At 40.5% G+C, this 19,745-nt stretch overlaps 1 protein-coding gene across 3 annotated transcripts in view; it reads left to right on the top strand.

Moving 5' to 3' along the window:
• cadps2 (Ca++-dependent secretion activator 2) overlaps positions 1–19,745 on the top strand; it is a 94,606-nt gene that overhangs the window by 54,381 nt on the left and 20,480 nt on the right. For 2 of the 3 annotated variants that reach the window (XM_042109770.1, XM_042109769.1), the window contains exons 14-23: positions 3,100–3,201; positions 3,792–3,855; positions 5,214–5,337; positions 6,215–6,315; positions 10,502–10,658; positions 13,053–13,194; positions 13,539–13,658; positions 15,649–15,804; positions 16,822–16,969; positions 19,486–19,500. In XM_042109770.1, the coding sequence (XP_041965704.1) occupies positions 3,100–3,201; positions 3,792–3,855; positions 5,214–5,337; positions 6,215–6,315; positions 10,502–10,658; positions 13,053–13,194; positions 13,539–13,658; positions 15,649–15,804; positions 16,822–16,969; positions 19,486–19,500 (1,129 nt within the window). The remainder of the gene's footprint in view (positions 1–3,099; positions 3,202–3,791; positions 3,856–5,213; positions 5,338–6,214; positions 6,316–10,501; positions 10,659–13,052; positions 13,195–13,538; positions 13,659–15,648; positions 15,805–16,821; positions 16,970–19,485; positions 19,501–19,745) is intronic. The other variant, XM_042109771.1, reaches the window with a different exon arrangement.

Raw genomic sequence — 19,745 nt, 5'->3', positions numbered from 1 at the left:
TAGTCTGGCCAAAGCCTGGCGCAGAGGTGAGCCAGGGAAGGACCTGGAGGGTGGAGGATACAATACAAGACTAACCTTACCAATGTCAGGGCAACTTCTCACTAGTTTGACCAGTTACTTCCATTATAACCATCATAACATGTGGTCAAAATGGTCTTAGATGGAAATGTATTCTATAGATCTAGTGTGTTTTCTGTAATAACTGTATTTGAACATGTTGAGACCCATGAAAATCTGTCAAATGAATTTTAGCCTAGTAATTCACCTAGGCTTTATCTAATTGATTATTCAGATAGTCAAGATCAGTTGTAAATTTTACTAGTCCCTTGATAGAGAAGTAAATCAAATGATCATTTCAGTGGAACAGGTTATGCATTTGTTTTAAAACATTACTTATCCTGCCCCGAAAAGTTTGTTTTATTAGCCTTTTATTAGCCTTCATTAGTTTTATTTGAAATGGCCTCTTCATACTGTATGATTATTTATATAAGAAGGTGTCAGTGGGTTTACATGGACAGTTTTCACGATTATGTGGTCAGACATCGGGTGCTTGGCACAAAAAGCTTCTTCTTATGTTTCTAAATCAGTTATGGGTGTTTTTTGGGCATAACATCCTTTAAAGCAATGAGAATGACATTGGTCAGTGCAACTTCAAACAGCGCATGGGTATTTTGTTAGCAGGGATGTAGTGGTAAAATAAGAGGTGGGTAAACCATGAATTCTGTGATCACGGTGAGGTGGACTGCGCCATGCGGTATCAGATTTTTTAAAAAGGCATTTAGAAAAAGGACGTTATAGGTGCAAGGTTTAATTAAAGTGGAGCACCTGGCGAAAAATCATTACATTATTGAGTGTAAGATGAGAATAAGCTTTGGATCGCGCTTTGCCCCACCTTGCGCCGGGTGCACGATAGGGGCCCAAGTGTCAGCATTCTAACAAATCAATCAGGAAATACTCCTATGAACCTCATAATTGACCAGCAAGAGATGTAGCAAGAGTATGCATGAAGTTTTAGCTCTCTCAGGAAATAATAGAATAAGATGGATTGGGCAGATCATGGGACCAAGTGATAACTAGTGCATTCTGGAGTACTGGATATGTAGCTTGCTCTCTTGTGATACTGCCTGGCTAAAAAAAAAAATGTCACCATCTGGATTTAACTAAGCAAACAGGTAAGAGCCTATTTGGGTTGCAGCAGTTGGTCAGGTCTAGGTCCAGCAATGTTATGTGCCCAAAGAATGAGGTCAGTTGACTACCTGAACATACTGAATGACCAGGTTATTCCATCAATGGAGTATTTCTCCCCTGATGGCACGGGCATATTCCAAGATGACAATGCCAGGATTCATCGGGCTCAAACTGTGAAAGAGTGGTTCAGGGAGCATGACACAATATTTTCACACATGGATTGGCCACCACAGAGTCCAGACCTTAGCCCCATTGAGAATCTTTGAGATGTGCTGGAGAAGACTGTGCAGTGGTCTGAATCTCCCGTCATCAACACAAGATCATGGAGAAAAATGAGTGCAACACTGGACGGAAATAAATGTTGTGACATTGCAGAAGCTTGTGGAAACGATGCCAAAGTCAATGCGTGCCGTAATCAAAGCTAAAGGTGGTCCAACAAAATATTAGAGTGTGTGACCTTTTTTTTTTTGGCCAGGCAGTGTGTTAAATATCCATATAAATTTTGATAGAATGACTCCCTGGCAGAAGAGACATTGTGTCTCAATGGGACCTTCCTGGTAAAATAAAGGTTTAAAAATAAAAAAAATATTGGAAGTAGCATAATTTTCTGCGCAATAACCGCACTGACTTATCTTTTTAGCCTATGTACATATAATTTAAAAGCCAGACTTCAAGTAAAGTGTCAAATAAGTAATAATGAAAAAAACACCAGCCTTCACTTCATCACAGAAATGTATATATATGACCTACATGTTTAGATGTAGAGCTTTGTGATAGACTGTAGATTATTTCAGTGCAACATTACAAAAACTACTTGGCTACTGCTTGGCTACTAGTCTACTTGTCGAGCACCATAGTGGCCCTCGTTCAAATTCAGGCCTTTTTGGATATGCAAAGAATACACACACACACACACACACACACACACACACACACACACACACACACACACACACACACACACACACACTCAAACTACCATCACCACAAAGTTCTGCAGTAATCAGAATGGGTATTTCAGTAATACACAAATAATTCAAATAGAGCATACACACATTGATCCACATCCACAAAATATGACTTTAATTATCTATGTCCTTTCTCACCTCTATTCATTTCTTTCTTTCTTTTTCTCTTACATACATATGCATGATCTCTCTTTCTCTCTCAGCTCTCACTCACACCTCTCTCTCTCTCTCTCTCTCTCTCTCTCTCTCAAACACACTCACTCACACCTCACACACACACACACACACACAACCTCCCTCTCGGCCTCTTTTGTGTTCTTTTGGGATTAGCTAGTGCTTGTTAAAAATAAAGGGAAGATTTCTGGAGTGACCAACTGAAAGAACAGACGGGTTTACAAGTTGCTCCTACAAGTGTTCTGCTGAAGAGGGGGGCTGTTTCTCAGCTCCAGGCAGGAGGAGGTGGAGAGGATTTCAATGAAAGCTCAGTGGACAAACACAATGCAACACAAATCTGCATTGTCTAAACTCTTGTCAAGTCTCATAATTGCTTGTCAGCACCAACATATTTTTCCACCTCTTAAAATACTTAGATCTGATATAGTTTAAGGTCTCTAATGCTCATCCAACAATTTGAACTCGATTGGAAAAAAATATTTCCTTTAAAAGGCCAAATGGTAAAGTGCTTTTGTGGTAATGATATCTTTTCCAGCTCTGAAAAAGTTTCCTCTGCCAAACAAACAGAATACTAGAAGGAGAAAGACATATTATGGTTTTATGTTTTCAGTGCTTGGCAAGATGTGTAAATTAAGTGCAAACACTATCGCTTAAAGAATTGTAGACATTTTCCACCAACCAATTTACAAAAACACACTGGAGCAGAAAGGTAATCATAAACATGTGAATTTCACATCAGTACTAATCTCAATCCTCCTCTTGCTGACAGGCCAGATGGTATGGGAACAGTGACTCTGGAGGAGAAGGAACAGTTTGAAGAGATAAGGGGCAGAATGAAGACTCTGCTGGAGAACCAGATTGTTCATTTCAGGTAGAGTTTGAATGAAAGATGTTATCCTGGTGGTGGAGCAAAAACAAAGATGTTGTCAAAGGCCTTGTTGTCCATGAGTTGCGGTGACTTTGGCTGATGGTGGGAGGACTGTCGGCACAGACGTAGGTGTCTGGGCCGACAGTCCACATGAGGCCAGGGAGAGTGCACCATCAGTAAGCCACATTTAACTTTCTGTCCGTTAGAAAGTTTAGAAGGATGAAGAGGTGGGAGTCACAAGCTCTGGGCATTGCAGGTCACCATGGCCAACATTGCATGAACACTGCTGAACAACTAGCCAAAGCATCCACACAGAGTGACTGCATGTTTGTGCTCTAATTAATGAGCCTTGCATGAGGCACTGTGGGATTGGAAATGCTCAAAGGTAGTAGTGACAGTCAGTTATTGGAACAAATATTCATGTTCCTCGAATTTACCAATTGACCAAGCCTGGAGTTTGCTCAGTCCTCAGGGGAACTTCCCCTTTCCAGGTAGAGAAAATGTCTTTCAGAGATGTTACACCTCTTGTTGTTATTTTTTGATGAAAGTTTCAACGGTATAATATTTGGATTTGTCTCTCCATATGATCCTAGATATTGCTTCCCCTTTGGGCGACCTGAAGGAGCACTAAAAGCAACTTTGTCCTTGCTTGAACGAGTATGTATTCTTTCAAAAGATATGACTACATTTATTGCAATCTTCTGTTCCAATTTTTGTTTTTGTCATTTCTTTCACCTACAGCACATGAGCATTAATGATTAAACACAGCTTCTAGTTCTACAAAATGCAATTAGGCATGAAAATGTAAAAATGTTTTTTAAAAAGCCAAAATATACTTGCCTCAAATAATCAGCAAAACCGATGAAAGCTGATCATTTTCCCTGATCATTCTGAATTAGAAATATTCAAGACATTGATTTTACTAATAGCATAGCCTACCAAAGCCACTTTAAAAGTTATTCCATAGATTGTTCATAAAATTCCATTATTCCCTTTGTAGTCATCTAATGGAATCCAACAACAGGACTAGACTGCATAATGCTAAGATAAGAAATGTTGCTCATATGTATTGCCATAATTAGCCACTGCCTAAGATTTTCCATCAAAACCTGACCCCTTGGTTCAGATCTATCACACTTTGCAGTTTGAATCTCTATCTATTTTGAGCCCACCTCAATGAGCCAATGAGACTTGTTTTACACAGCTTACAGTACATCTAATTGTTCCATTTCATGTAATGAACCACAATGAACATCTCCTACAAAATTATCTGTTTTCAATTACGTGTCTAAAAGACTCCTCTACTGTATTCTTATTTCTTAACAATACCTGCTAAATACCTCCAAAACCTCCAAAACCCATTACCATTGGTACACATATCCATTTGAAATCTGCTGCACTGCAAAACATCGCTATGTGGTGTGAATGCACTTCTACTGTCTGTTAGCCGTTTTTGTCTTGAGATCTGGTCAGTTTCAGGTTCATAATATGTTTTAGTATTTTAGTATATGTCATGAAGAAATTACTTTGCATTTTGCATTCCTATACTCAAGTAAGGCCAGCTTCATTATGGTAAAAGGGTTCATAAGGCTATATTCAGCATAACTGACAACAACTAATAATACTAATGAGAAGCAAATATAACATTACCGTTGAAAAGCTTTGCATGCTCCATCCTCTAACAGAAAAACTGAGACACATCCCACACAAAAGAATAAAAGGTGGCAGTGTTTTGTGTTGTCAACAGTATCACTACAAATGTTTCCTTTTTTCTGTGGCATTAATGTGGTGCAAGCAAATGACTGGCTATTAGCATGGCATAGCCTTAACACCACTACCACAGCTGCCACATCACACACACCGTCACAACAACATGGTGTTTAGCTTCCCAACAATAGGTCATCTCGCACTCTGTCAAAATGAATCCAGACACATACAGCAATGAAATAGTTTGGTTTCTAATGAGGCTTCCACTGTGATGAGAAGCCGTGAGCTGACCTTGCAGTCTCTCCCAGGTCCTAATGAAGGACATCAACACTCCTGTTCCTTCAGACGAGATGAGGAAGCTGGTGCAGAAGTGCCTGGAGAAGGCGGCCCTCGTCAACTACTCCCAGCTGACCGAGTATGCCCAGATCGAAGGTTTGACCACACTATGCTACCTCAACCTATTACATCCAGAGGAATTGTCATGTTTGTACATAAATAGTATTAATAGAATTGCAGGAATTTCCATGAGAGGAAATTCACTTGGAAGTAACAAATGTGAATGTGAGACGTGGAAAGTGTCAGTTTGACGGTGCCTTTCCTTGTGTTTAGTTCATACAGTATTTCCATTTAGTCACCAGATTATATACAATAAGTATAAAAGAGAAAATTGATGTTCTTAACAATAATCATATATTTCATGGCGTGTGTGTGTGTATGTGTGTGTGTGTGTGTGTGTGTGTGTGTGTGTGTGTGTGTGTGTGTGTGTGTGCGCGCGTGTGTGCTTGCCTGTGTGTGTGTGAGAGAAGTGGTTGTCATCAATTTAATACATCTGCTGAGACCTATGTGTTAAATGTAATTAACTTGCAGCAGATAATTTCACCAAGCACGTAGCTAATCAGATTTAATGAAGATTTTACCACATGCATTTATTTTGCAGTATTTCATTAACACAACTTTAAAATACTGTATTGTAATTGTTTCAAATGTGTCATTTACCAAAATCTAATCCAAGTCCAGATATAGCCATTTTCCACCTCTTCTTCTGCCCCCTTTTATCACAATGTCTTCTTTTGTTTATTTTCTTCAAATGATATCTCCAAACACTGGTGAGAATATCTGCTTCCTTCTCAGCCAGATTAGTATCAGTATAATGTAGTATTATGACAAATGTCAGAGTTTTTTTACTTTTTCCTCAGATGCCACATGGTTTTCAGGTTTCCTTTAATGTGTGTGTGTGTGTGTGTGCGTGTGTGCGTGTGTGCGTGTGTGCGTGTGTGTGTTTGTGTGTGTGTGCGCGTGCGTGGGACAGCAACCTCACAGGCCCCCCCTGAGAAGCGTCTGGAGGACATGATGAGACTGGGAGAGCTTTGCATGGACGTCCTGCTGCAGAATGACGAGCACCACTCTGAGGTAGGGCTCGGCCTCGTGGCCGCACACACTGCCCAGCGCAGCACTAGCCTTTTCAGAACACTGCTGATTCAAAAGCAGTCATGGATGGGTCAGGAGGAGAAATGTCACTAATAAAAACACCACTTGGGGTTTTTTTTCCTACCCTTAGGCTTTTCCTGTTTTACTTTTACCTAGTATTATATCTAATATATCTTGAAACAATTCAAGGATATCAGTACTCTACCTCTGCAAGTTTCTTTCCTGCAGCATATGTTCGACCATATGTTGGTAAGCCACTGATAGGTGGGGTGTTTTTTTTTTCTTCTCTCTGAACGTATGCTGGCACCCACAAACTCCACAAGGTATTGCATGATCATTTGAGGAAGGACTCCCTATGATCACTTACTGTCGCACTGTCCTTTTCCATCCTGCCATCACTGTGACAGCTGTTTCCACAGTGACTGAGATCTGAGAAGCGCGCACATTGTAACCACAGACAGCAACACCCACAGCCCATACTTATTCATGGAAACTCAGCCAACGCCGTTAAAAACTGATCAATCACAGGTGTCAAGACAGAGCCCACTGTTAGCGTCAAACTAGTTTGCTTAACTGAAAGCATGGCTTATGACATCTGTTCCTCGAGAATGGGGTAACTATTTTTACCCAGGAGCAGTTGGAAGAGATTCTAGCATCTACACATGCAGTACATTTGGTTTAGTGTTCATTAGCGGACAGTAAAATATTCCTTTTTGGTTAGCATGTTGAATATGTATGTACAGCGGGGAAAATAAGTATTGAACACGTCAACATTTTTTTCAGTAAGTATACTTCCAGTGAGGCTATTGCATGAAATTTTCACCGGACATTAGTATTAACTTAGATAATCCACACATATATAAAAATCCAAACATTAATGTCTTAAAGTAGTGTTATGAGTAAAAAAAGTGGAATGGCACAGGGAAAAAGTATTGAACACGCTAAGAAAAAGCAGTACACAAAGGCAAGGAATGGCAAGGAACAAACTGGAATCTATAAGTAGTTAGAGAAATTATCCCTTCTATCTGTGCAAATTGATATAAGCTGGGTTAGTACATACTGGTGGGCTATAAAAAGGTTGTTTGTTACCAAGGTGTCACACAAGAAACATTTCATGATGGGTAAAAGCAAAGAGCTCTCGCAAGACCTTTGCAACCTTATTGTTGCTAAACATATCAATGGAACTGGTTACAGATGCACTTCAAAACTTCAGAATCATCCAGCAAGCAGTATTGGGGCCATTATCTGCACGTGGAAGGAACATCACTGCATCATCAACTGGCCATGCACAGGATCTCCTCGCAAGATTTCTGACCAGGAAGTCAGAAGGATAGTCAGAAGAGTAGCCCAAGAGCCAAGGACCACTCTGAGAAAGCTCCAGAAAGATTTGGAGGCAGCAGGTACAATTGTTACAGAGAAAATCATAGGTAATGCACTCCACCGCCATGGCCTCTATGCACACTCATCCCGCATGACTCTATTGCTCAAGAAAAACATGTCAAAGCTCGTTGAAAGTTTGCTACACAACATTTGAACAATCCTATGAAATACTGAGAGAATGTATTCTGGTCAGGCAAGAGCAAAATTTAACTTTTCGGATGTCATACTACACACCATATTTGGAGGAGAAATGGCACTGTGCATCACCCTAAAAATACCCTACCAACAGTGAGGTTTGGAGGTGGTGGCATCATGGTGTGGTACTAGCAGACTTCATACAGTTGAAGGAATGATGAATGGAGTCATTTTGTTCTGGAAGAATCTTTACATCCACCAGGATGATGAGGATGAGACATGGCTAGACCTTCCAGCAGGACAATGATCCAAACCATTCAGCAAAGGAAACTCTCAATTAGTTTCAGAGAAAGGAAATCAAGGTCCTGACTTCAATTCAATTGAACAGTTTTGGAAGTTAACTAAAGATCAGGATTCACAAGAGGGACCCCTGAAATCTTCAATATTAAAGGACTATCTGTCTAAAAGAATGGGCCAAACTGACACCAGAATACTGTGACTGATTAGTTTCGTCATACAGGAAATGCCTTGAAGCTGTCATTACAAATAAAGGCTTTTTATTTAAGATTTAAATTTAAGAAATTTCAGCAGGCTTGTTCAATACTTTTTTCCTGTGTTATTACACTTTATTACACATAACTCTACCTATGGACTTTAATATTTGGATTTTTTTATATGGGTGGATTATCTGAGTTAATACTAATTTCATGCAAATAGCCTTACTGGAAATATACTTACTGAAAAAAATGTTGACGTGTTCAATACTTGTTTTCCCCGCTGTATTTCTGTGTGTTTGTGACTGTGTGTGTATTCAAGAGGATACATAAAACACAAGGAATTATGTGTGTGTGTGTGTGTGTGTGGGGGGCGGGGGGGGGGTGTATAGATGCAATGTTCGCTTACTTTGTTTGTCTTTTTGTCTTGTGCCTTCACATCCCAGGGAAGAGAGGTAAGAAAGCCTTGTGTGACCATAAGTTCACTCTGTACCACTCTAGCTGCAGTGTTCACTCATAATGTCTACTAAATAGCTCTGAAGAGGCCGGCCGCTCAAACTGATTAGCAAGGCCTATCTGACATGTCCACAAAAAATATAAAATAATAATAAAATAATATGATTTGGTGTAAAATAAGAAATATTATATTATGTAGATAAATAATATAAAATTACGTGAAAATAATTTTCATCGAATTTTGGTTATTTGATTCTACATTTTCAGCTCTTGGACCATGTTAATTCTCAGCTGATGATATGATGTTAAAGCATCATGGGTCATTTAAATCTATTGTCAGCATATGTATCCACTTGCCTATGTCTCAAAAAGAAGTAATGTTTTCAGGTACATAACTTTGGTACCATTTTTTTGGTACAAGGACTGCTTTCTCGTCCAGCAACAAAACCACATAATAATTCAGGAGCCATCACTGTGTGCAGCTATCACTGTGTGTATGCACATTTGCATATAGTAAATGATAACAAATAAATAGGAATGAATAATTAATCAAATATGACATAAATGGCAAAAATAATCTCTGACAGCTTTGATCTGCATCCTGTCTTCTGTCTACAGTTGGTTAGTCTTGGTTAAGCAGTGAGGTCTTGCGTTCGCTGTAGATCCCGACGACTGCTGTGTTTCGGATTGAATGCCATAAAGAAAGATGAGAGATTGGTATTGGTATAACAGAAGCAACAGGAGGAATCTGATGGTGTTCAAGTCTGAAAGCACTCTGAATACATCTCTGCCAAGTGTTCCTAAAGCCAACCAGGGAATGAATAGTCAGTCAAGGATGTCTTCCACCCCCCACCCCTTTTAAAGAGATGCTCAAACACACACGCATAAAAACACACACATACAGTCGTGCACAATAGTACCCTTCAGTTCTCCACACCATTCTTCCCTCTTCCGCTGCAGTCCAGCAACTGCGCGGGCTGATTGCACTTTTTTGTCCACAACACACGTCACACACTCCTTAAAGACAGGCCAAGTGAGAGAGGAAAAAATAGAGAGAATGGAGAAAAGGGAGCATTTACTACCCTTACATGCTCCGTTAAGGTGGCAGCTATTGCTGCACACATTCAAGAATGTGGGTAAAAAAAATGACAGAAGAATCTTGCATCTTTGTAGCAGTGCCCACAATGCACATGGCAGCCTCTACCGAGGTGTTGGCCTCAATTGGCAGACTGCAGATGAATTCAGCTGGATTTGCTCTCCATCCAAAAGAGTACTAACTGCTCCACTCCCAGGAGATTGACAGCAGACACATGCCCACAATGTCCTTTCATCTGCTTTGTACCTTTAGCAATTCATTTGGATTCCACTGTCAGTGCGAGAATGTCAATGTCAAACCGCCTTTTCCTGGGTTATTGCATATTTCAATGATGTTGCTTAAAAGAGGACAGACTTGCAAGCATTTAAATGGATAAATCATTTAAACATGGTAGCATTGATTGGTGAGATTTTGAAGTAATTAAAAGGGTGTCAAGTACATAATTTCACACACACACACACACACACACACCAAGGTCTTTTTCTGGCAAATTCATTTTGAGGCACATAGCACATGGATGTCCATGAAGGTTCTGCCACAGTATGGCCTGTCATCACTGTTTATGTGATCATCTGAATATGTGTGTGTGTGTGTGTGTTTGTGTCAGGCCTTTGCCTGGTGGCCTGAGCTGATGACGGAGCATGCAGAGATCTTCCTGTCCCTCTACACGGTGGACATGGACGCAGCGCTGCAGGTGCAGCCTCACGACTCCTGGGACAGTTTCCCTCTCTTCCAGCTGCTCAACAACTTCCTGCGGACTGACCGTAAGTCGGCCTCCCTCTAAGTCTCCTCTCTGTTTCTGTCCATGCTGTATTCCCTTCCACCTGACTCTCCTGCTCTCTCTTGTCCATTCTCATTGACATTCTTTGTCTCCCTCAGACACACTTTTGCCTTTTTACTCTCTCACTTCTGCTTTTTTTTGCCTTTTCGGTTTAGCCTCTCTTTCTGCCTTACTCTCTCTCTCTCTCTCTCTCTCTCTCTCTCTCTCTCTCTCTCTCTCTCTCTCTCTCTCTCTCTTCGTGTAAAATTCGTTTTCTCTGTGTCCCTCTCTCTCCTCCCTGACCCTCCATCTTGTCACTAGCCCTATTTAAAGCTTCAGCTCTGCCTCACCACCTTTAGCTGTCTCTGGTGGTTCCCGGCGCATGTTCTCACCACTAAGCGCGCTAATTAGCACCCAGCACGCCACAGAAAACAAGCCTTGTTAGGAGGGGGAGGTTAACGTGTTGTGCCCGTCCGTTGTCAACACGGTAATTAGCCAAGCGCCATGGAGGCGGGGGAGCGACAGAAATGGGAAATTAGCCAAACTGCTCGGAGAAGGTGGAAAGCAACTACATTCGACTGACAGGCTTGTCTCCTACTCTCAATGTGAGCGTGCGTGTCTGTGAGCATCTGTGTGTGTGTGTGTGTGTGTGTGTGTGTGTGTGTGTGTGTGTGTGTGTGTGTGTGCGTGCGTGCGCGTGTGTGTGTGTGCGTGCGTGTGTGTGTGTGTGTGTGTGTGTGTGTGTGTGTGTGTGTGTGCGTTCAGGTAAGGCATCTGTCACTGCTAGTAACAATGTGCACATGTTCACACAGACAGGTAGCATAGATGAACAGATAGATGGATAGATAGAACAAGAGCTAGACAAGAAAATGTCTCCATTCCGCTATCACTCCCTTGTCCACTTAAATGCTCTAATACATGTACAAATAGCATAAACTGCTTTGCTTAAATGCTCTATTACATGTACAAATAGCATAAACTGGTTTGCCAGACACAGTAGAATTTTGTATGGTAAATTAAAAAATCCTGTTATTTCCTAAATTAGTTTAAAAACTGTTAATGTTGTATGTTAATTGATGGGTGTGCCATAAATGAAAATTGTAGAGAAGCTACTGTGTACTAGTGTAACATTTTGCATGTATTATGGAGAATATAGAACTTGGCTTCAAGCTTTTGCTGAACATTTATAATATGTTAACTAATTACTCATATGAGTCTTGGCTCCACACAAATCAGAGTTCTGTGGCTAAAATCCATTCCATTAAAAAATAAAATCCCAACATTCTCTTGCTTTTTTGCACACACATTAATAAGCATTATTTAAAAAGGCATGTGTGCCATACAAATATAAAAAAACACACACACACTTTCCCACACACACACACACACACACACACACACACACACACACAGTGCATATAGATACACAATTGTAGTATGACTCAACCAGCAACCTTTGCACACTGATGCTCACAGCAAAAGCAATGAACCAAAGAATCATTGTCATCCATTGTTTTTGCCTCTAATTAGTGCTGTCTGTTTGTGACAAAGTTATTAAAGCTGTCAAAACACCTTTCAGCTTGAAGCAGAACTGAATGAAAAACTCTTTTAGTAAACATTTTCTCAAGGACATTTGACGTATTGCTGTACATGCTGGAGGCTTCCCTTTTATTCTATGCCATTTAATTGAATTTATCTTCCTCGTAGTCTTGTATCCTCTCCACAACGACTAGCACCCTTTTGAGTCACTCAAATGTGTACAGTATGAGGCTGCAGTATTACAGTACATCTGTGAAAAGATTGTGCCTTTGTGCACACCTGTTTGTAAATAAAGACAACAATAAGTGCACATATACCACATGTAGAATAGCTGCATTTGATTGAAACACACAATCCCCAAACACATAATTTCCTTCATAAATATTGTTTTTGTTTAATTCGGTTTAGTTCCATGTTTTTTTCTTTATTATTATTATTATTCTGTTTTTATCTCAGGCATGTGTGATCCTAATGGTGTGGAAATGCTCACTTGAGTTTTGCTGGTGCTTGGGGATGTGAAATGCTTGTGAGGCATGAGCAGCACCCCAGGAGAGCCAAAAGGCTAGTGTTCATAATGAGGGAGCAGGGAGAGGGGAAATTAGGTCTAATAAAGACGACACACCCCGCCTCAAGTGGGCTTATTAGGATATGCTTGTTAAATGCATTTTCAAAGTTGTTGTGGGAATGTCCTCCCTCTCGTTCAACATGTGATTAACCACAGCAATTAGTAACTCTCTCTCTTGGAAAACGGACAATTTACTTTTTTATTTATCAAAATGTCATGATATGTAGAGATAGTAAATATACTTTGTCACCAGGGAGACCTGACGTTCTCTTTCCCTGTTGCCTGTTTCTCCAGATCACCTGTGCAATGGCACATTCCACAAACACTTGCAAGAGCACTTCATCCCCATGGTGGTGCGTTACATCGACTTGATGGAGTCCTCCATCGCTCAGTCCATCCACCGTGGGTTTGAACAAGAGACCTGGCAGTCTGTGAAGTAAGGCTGTTTACTTCCACCAACTGTTGTTTTGGCTCAAATTCATACTCAACGCACACACCCACAACCACACACTCTCAGACAAACAGACAGTCCGTTCAGACTTTGGACATAATTAATTTGAGTAAGGCAGAGGTAAAGTGCCCCTTGTTTCTCTAATGTGTCCATGCCGGTCCACATACAGCACCCTGACCGTCTCTGACCTCTTAACTTCCTCACCCGACAAGAAAGAAGCAAAACACATGTTAACATGTAATGTACTGCAGTGCTCCCAGCAGGAATGAATAACAATCTTAGTTGTCTTCTCCTCCTCCGCCCATTGTGCCACCCTCCTCCTCTGGCAGGACAATAACCAATAACCTACCCAGCGTGCCCTTGCCCAAAGTGCCCAACCTGCCTCTCAGCTTGCCTCAGATGCCAAGCTTCTCCCCACCGTCCTGGATGGGCCCGTTGTGTGAAAGCACGTGTGTATGGGGCTAACGGGGGCTCTGGGAGGGCGTGCCTGGAGGCCTTTGGCCTTGGCTGTGCTGTGCTGTGCTGTGCTGTGCTTTGCTGTGCTGTGGGCTCTCTGTGCTGGGCCATTGTGGCTCAGGTCATGTACTGTAGTAGTGCATGTGTGAGAGCCAGATCACTCTCCTCCACAGAGTGCAGGGCTGATGGGCTCAGCGTCATCAGCTGAGCCAAACATGGATGCTAACTTAGCATGTCAGTTTGCCATCAAAACTTTGCCATTTAGATACTCAAAATTCAGAGAGTTTCAAATGAGAACAGCCGTGGTGGTGCCTCAGTTAAATGCAAGTCATTTGTACACAAATGTCAATATTATATGTAATTTACACAGATATATTTTAAAGAACTGTAAATCTGTTTGTCAGTTGGGTAAATTAAGATATCTTTATTCTGAATGATGCTACAATGAAAAATAGTCATGCTGTGCTATGATTTAAACCTACTTTTATTTATGCATACATTTTATTAGTTTGTAATTCTTTAGTAATTTCAGGTTTACTCTTGAAACATCTGTACAAGGTTTCAGACATTACTGTAAAATATAAATATAATAAGACACACATTTTTAACCCTTTTATAATTGAATGACACACCAATTATTAGTTTTATTCTCAATGATATCAAGTGTTACAGCAAAGGTGTCTCATCAGTGGATATGTCCATTCATCAATCTACCCTATAGAAATGTTATGCCCATCTTTGTGGAGAAGAGACAATCTGGTAGCCTATCGTTATTTGATGTCTGTCTTGTGCGCTGTGGATTGTGCGAGTTTTGCATGCTGTGGTGTGAACTGCAAACTGCATCAGTTTTATTTTACTATGTGCCATGTGTGCACCACAGCAGAGACACTCTCTATAGACTGCAGTGTGTACCTGTGCATTGTGATTGCTCCTGTACAAGCGAGTTTACCTTTGGCTTTAAGGACAACACCGTATGCTCACTTCCATTGTGAATTGAGGCTTGGATAGGAATGCGATCTATTTAATGGTATGACATTTTGATTAGTCATGTTTTCTCTTTATTCTGGCTAACTTGATAATTAATTGAAATATCACACATGGACAGTGGGTTACAATAGCCTACTGTTCTTCCCATTTTTAAGTTTTCACAAATCAATTGTACTTGGATTAAAGTTTTATTTTGTTTTATGCTAAACTATTAAGTGTTTTATGGTGTGAAATGGACGCCCATAACAACATCTGTACATGTATCATTTAATCCTTTATATCACTCTATTCATGCGGAAAACATTTGATATAGATATATAAACATAATGTGTGAAATCTTCATGAATTAACTTCAAGATCAGTTGCACTCGTGCAGCATGAGCTGTTGAAACAGTTGCTGCGGGAGCGTTCCTAGGGGTGCCCCTCTCAGGGGAGAGCAAGGCAGAGTGTTGAAGAGCGGCTATCTCAAGGCTCCGCATTCTCCCAGTGGATCCCCCGTGGCTGGCCACAAATCAGCCCATTGTTAGCGTGGACTCCCCCGCACAGACGAGCATGGGGAGCGCCGCAGGGAGCGCGGACATGAGCAGCGCTAATTAGTCAAGAGGGTAGCCACAGCACACAGTTTTAATTGTGTTTCATAGTTTGGCTAACGATTTACGTCGAGCGCCACTTGTGAAGGTAACAGTCTTTTAGCGGCGAGATGTGTGTTTTTTCCATAACTCATGCTGATGCACGCTACACTTGGATGATGGCGTAAGCCATTTGATGTTGTGGTGGATACCTTATTGCAGTGGCCATCTGGCATCCATCTATTAGACAGAAGAATATATTTTTAATATGGTGTTGTGTTTTTTATGTTATGTTATGTTATGTTATGTTATGTTATGTTATATGTTAAGTTTTATATAGACTACTCTCCATAAAGTCCTGTATATGTGTGTAGGCTACATGTGTGAAATGGCATTGCTAACATCTTGATTTGTCTGCTGTATTCAGCAATGGCTCCTCCACTTCAGAGGATCTGTTCTGGAAGCTGGACGCACTTCAGATATTCGTAATGGACCTCCACTGGCCCGAGCCTGAGTTTGCAAAGCACCTGGAGCAGCGTCTCAAGCTGATGGCCAGTGACATGATGGAGGCCTGTGTCAAGAGGTTAGAAATGCCCTACAAAAATCTCTGCTGATTCTGAAAGAGATGTGGCTCTGATCAGGCGTGGTTCCACCATCAGCGACTGACCGAATTTGAATCCTCTGAGGCATCTTATCTGCCTTCCTTTCACATGTTCAGTAATAACGTCCATTGCTATCCATCTGACTGTTGTTGCCTGAATTAATCACATAGGAACAGCCTCTGGTTGCTTCTTATGAATTTACTGTTTTTGTTTGCGTTTTGCCTACATAGTTTTGAAAATGGCTTTGAAATTTTTTTGATGGCTTAGAGCCTCTCTGAGACAGTTAGATACTGAATCTTTGACTGTAGTAGGTTGTCAATGTCTCTTCTTTCTTTAGCTGCAGCTTCCATTATATTCATTCCCCAGTGACAGCTAAGGCCCGAGACTTTATGTTTTCAGCTTGTCCAAATGTAAAACATGTCCCATTGTTGTGAACACGATATCTCATGAACACCTTGAGATAATTGCTTTAAATTTGGTACAAATTATATGTTCACTTGGACTTAAGGATTAACTGATTAGAGTTGGACGTCAAAGTCAGTCACCTCATGTTCGTCCCATTCTTGTGAACATGATCTCTCGAGAACACCTTGAAGGAATTTCATCAGTTTTGATACAAATGTTCACTTGGACTCACAGATGAGTTTATCTGAATTTAGTGGTCAAACCTCAGGGTCATTAGCCACGTTTACATGGACAGTTTTTTTGTCAATCTGATTAAACTATTCCGATCGAAAATGTTGTGCCCCGTTAATTCAAGGCTGTCAAGAGCCCAGAGCAACATTCTTGTTGTAGACTAGTAAAAAAGTGCTGTAAATTATTTTTTAATGAAAAGGGTTTTCAAACAATATTAACAAAAAATGTAGCAGCAGCCAAAAAACATGTGGAGTTAAGATACAAGCTGTTTTTTTTCTGGAAATGACTGTATTCTGCTGTTGTTTTTGAACAAAACTCATAAGAAGACAACATTCTGAAGGTCTCATTCTTTTCTATTGCAGAACTAAAGCAGCCTTTCACTCCAAGATGCAGAAAGCAAGCAAGTCAATAGATTTCCGGGTGTCTCTCTCTCTGTGCACTATGTTCAATGTTCTAATGGATGCCAAGAGGCAGTGCTCTAAGCTTTGTGTTCTCGACCAAGGCCAGGAGGTAAGGCTTAAGCCATTTAGCAAAAGAGTTATATTGACCGTAACCTGTGCTTAATGCCCCAGCACTTGTGTCAAGGGCAGCTCATGTGTCACAAATCCACAATGAGGCTCCTGAACAGCTGCTTCTGTGTGGGGATCCTCAGAGGGCTTTTTAACACTCTGACACCTCATAACACAAATAAAGTAACTGGGGTTTATTTCTGTACAAATGTGATACTGCAGTAGGCCTATTGCTTCATGAATACTGTAATTTCTGAAGTTATTAGGTAAACTGAACAGTAACACATTTACCTCAACACTGAACTAAAAAATGTGAGTGAAAACTAAAGTGTTGTTTTTTTGCATTTTTGTTCAGGATAGTTTTGGTGTCAAAAACACACTGGCTTTCATAGCAGTAATATATATTTTTAAATCATTATAATTGCCACAAATGCAGGGGCAGCCATGGCCTACTGGTTAGCGCTTCAGACTTGTAACCGGAGGGTTGCCGGTTCGAACCCCGACCAGTAGGCACGGCTGAAGTGCCCTTGAGCAAGGCACCTAACCCCTCACTGCTCCCCGAGCGCCGCTGTTGTTGCAGGCAGCTCACTGAGCCGGGATTCACCTCACTGTGTGTTCACTGTGTGCTGAGTGTGTTTCACTAATTCACGGATTGGGATAAATGCAGAGATCAAAAGAATATATATCCTTATATCCTTAAATGTCCACAAGGAACAGCAAATGTCTTTTCATCACCTTTGAGATTACATATTTTTTGTAGGTGCAGACACAATTTTAAGTAAAAAGAAATTCATACATAGCTTTGAACTGTTTTTATAATTACATTTGATCACCCCAATTTAAATAAAAAGTCCCAGCATTGTGTTCCTAGAGTCTCGGTACATGGCAGATCGAAGCTAGTCTAGCTCTTGATCATGCACCCTTAAGCCATTGTCTTCAGACCAGGTTCAGTTGTGTTATCAATGCACCAATAATGTACCTAAACATAGCCATGGGTGCATAGATGGTCACAGGTGTATTAGGTCTTTAAGCATCATGGGTGCTGAATGTGAAAAGGACATCTGTAACATCTCAAACTAGCAAAGATACTTGAGCCAGGTGCAAGATAGGGCTCAGGGTATGTACTTAAAGGAAAATAACAGTCCCAATGTAATGGTCGATTTTCAAAGACACTTTTACTTTACACCCTAAGTGCATTTGACCACACCTTTCTGAAGTAGTTCAAAAGTGTGCATGAATCTTCCATCTCTGCCAGCCATTTCCTGCGGTGCCTCTGTTTGTGGTGTATTCAATCAACCCCCTCTCTCAGCATTTGGTGCAAAGTATATCTAATTCATGGGGTTTGAAACAACATGATGGATGAATTTAGCCATATAGTCATATAATATATTGAATTATGTTGTCGACAAAAGTGCCAAGCTTACCTTTGCACTCTCTAAAAACTGAATCAGCATTAAGCACATCTGAACAGTTAACACTGATTACAATGGGGAAATGGCACCGAATTACCTTTCCTTTGGTGAGCTTCAGCTAAGAACTAAATCAACTGTTACTCACTTGGGAATAGTACCCTGATATGACTGCACCACAAAAAGGCCAACATAAAGTTTTATTAGCCTATAAAAACAACACAAATGTGTTATAAGCCTATAAATACAAAATAATTCTGTTTATAATGACAGTTGTCCTTATGAATCTGTAATAATCTTGACAGTTCGCTAAACTCTCTAAACAAAAAATCCTATTACAATTTACGGTGAAGTGAGAAGTGTTTTAGTTGTTTGGATATAGTGTTGTTGTTTCAGATTTGCCCCTAAACCAGTATATGACAAGGCTTACCAACTCATACCTGGCCTGAATTCTTCTGGAGAATTGCACACTGTAATGAATATTCAAAACAATACCTCCTTTAGGCAAATTTTCAGGTTTCTGTAATTGTTTATATATGTCTGTAGATGCTCTAATGACTTTGCTTTCATCTGTTATGCTTTTTATTAAGTTGTATTCTTTGTATTTTGTATTTTGCACTAGTTGTGTTTACCCTAACCAGCAGTCTTGTGCTGAGAGATTTTGAGACTAAGAGTATGTCTTTCATGTCCAGTTTTAGTTTGATGGACAGCATCAAGCCAAACCACATTATCCCTGCACATTCTGTGCCAGATTTGTTTCCATTCACACTATTCACTATACTTTTCTAAGCATTTTTGAAACGTGCCTATATAATATATGCCGTTAAACGGTTATGTTAAACATGATGTTACTGAAGGGAAGTGACAACTTTTTTTGATTATCATAATTTATTCAATTGCTGATATCCATTCACTCCAAGAGTATTGGGACTCCTTCTTATCCTTTGTAGAGCAGAGTAAACATGACAACACAGCTTGAATGTTGAGTCAAGGAGATTTCTAAAGTTAGCACTTAAACAACCACTCCAGCATGTTGAGCCTCCGTTTCTGTTTGGGATTCATTGCTCTTTCTCTGTCCCATCCCCATGTGTCATCATTTGAATTCAAGATTGACCAGCAGTGGGTGAGTGTGTTTCCTACAGTTGCCTTCATAATCATTCCACATGCATCTAGCCATCACTTAAATGTGCGTCCTGTCAAGACATGAAATGTTGCAACATGCAATGCATTATCAGTGTGTGTGTTCTCTCTCTTGCAGTGATGTAAAGTTATGCTACTGTATGATGGTAACTGGGCCAAAACTGAACCGAATCGGCTGTACCACATTAGAAAAAAAGAATCCCGATCTTTTCTCTCTTTTTTCTAGTG

This window comes from Alosa sapidissima, chromosome 11 (genome assembly GCF_018492685.1).
Source record: "Alosa sapidissima isolate fAloSap1 chromosome 11, fAloSap1.pri, whole genome shotgun sequence".
In the NCBI taxonomy this organism is placed as follows: domain Eukaryota; kingdom Metazoa; phylum Chordata; class Actinopteri; order Clupeiformes; family Clupeidae; genus Alosa; species Alosa sapidissima.
This window is presented reverse-complemented; position numbering and strand designations above follow the sequence as displayed.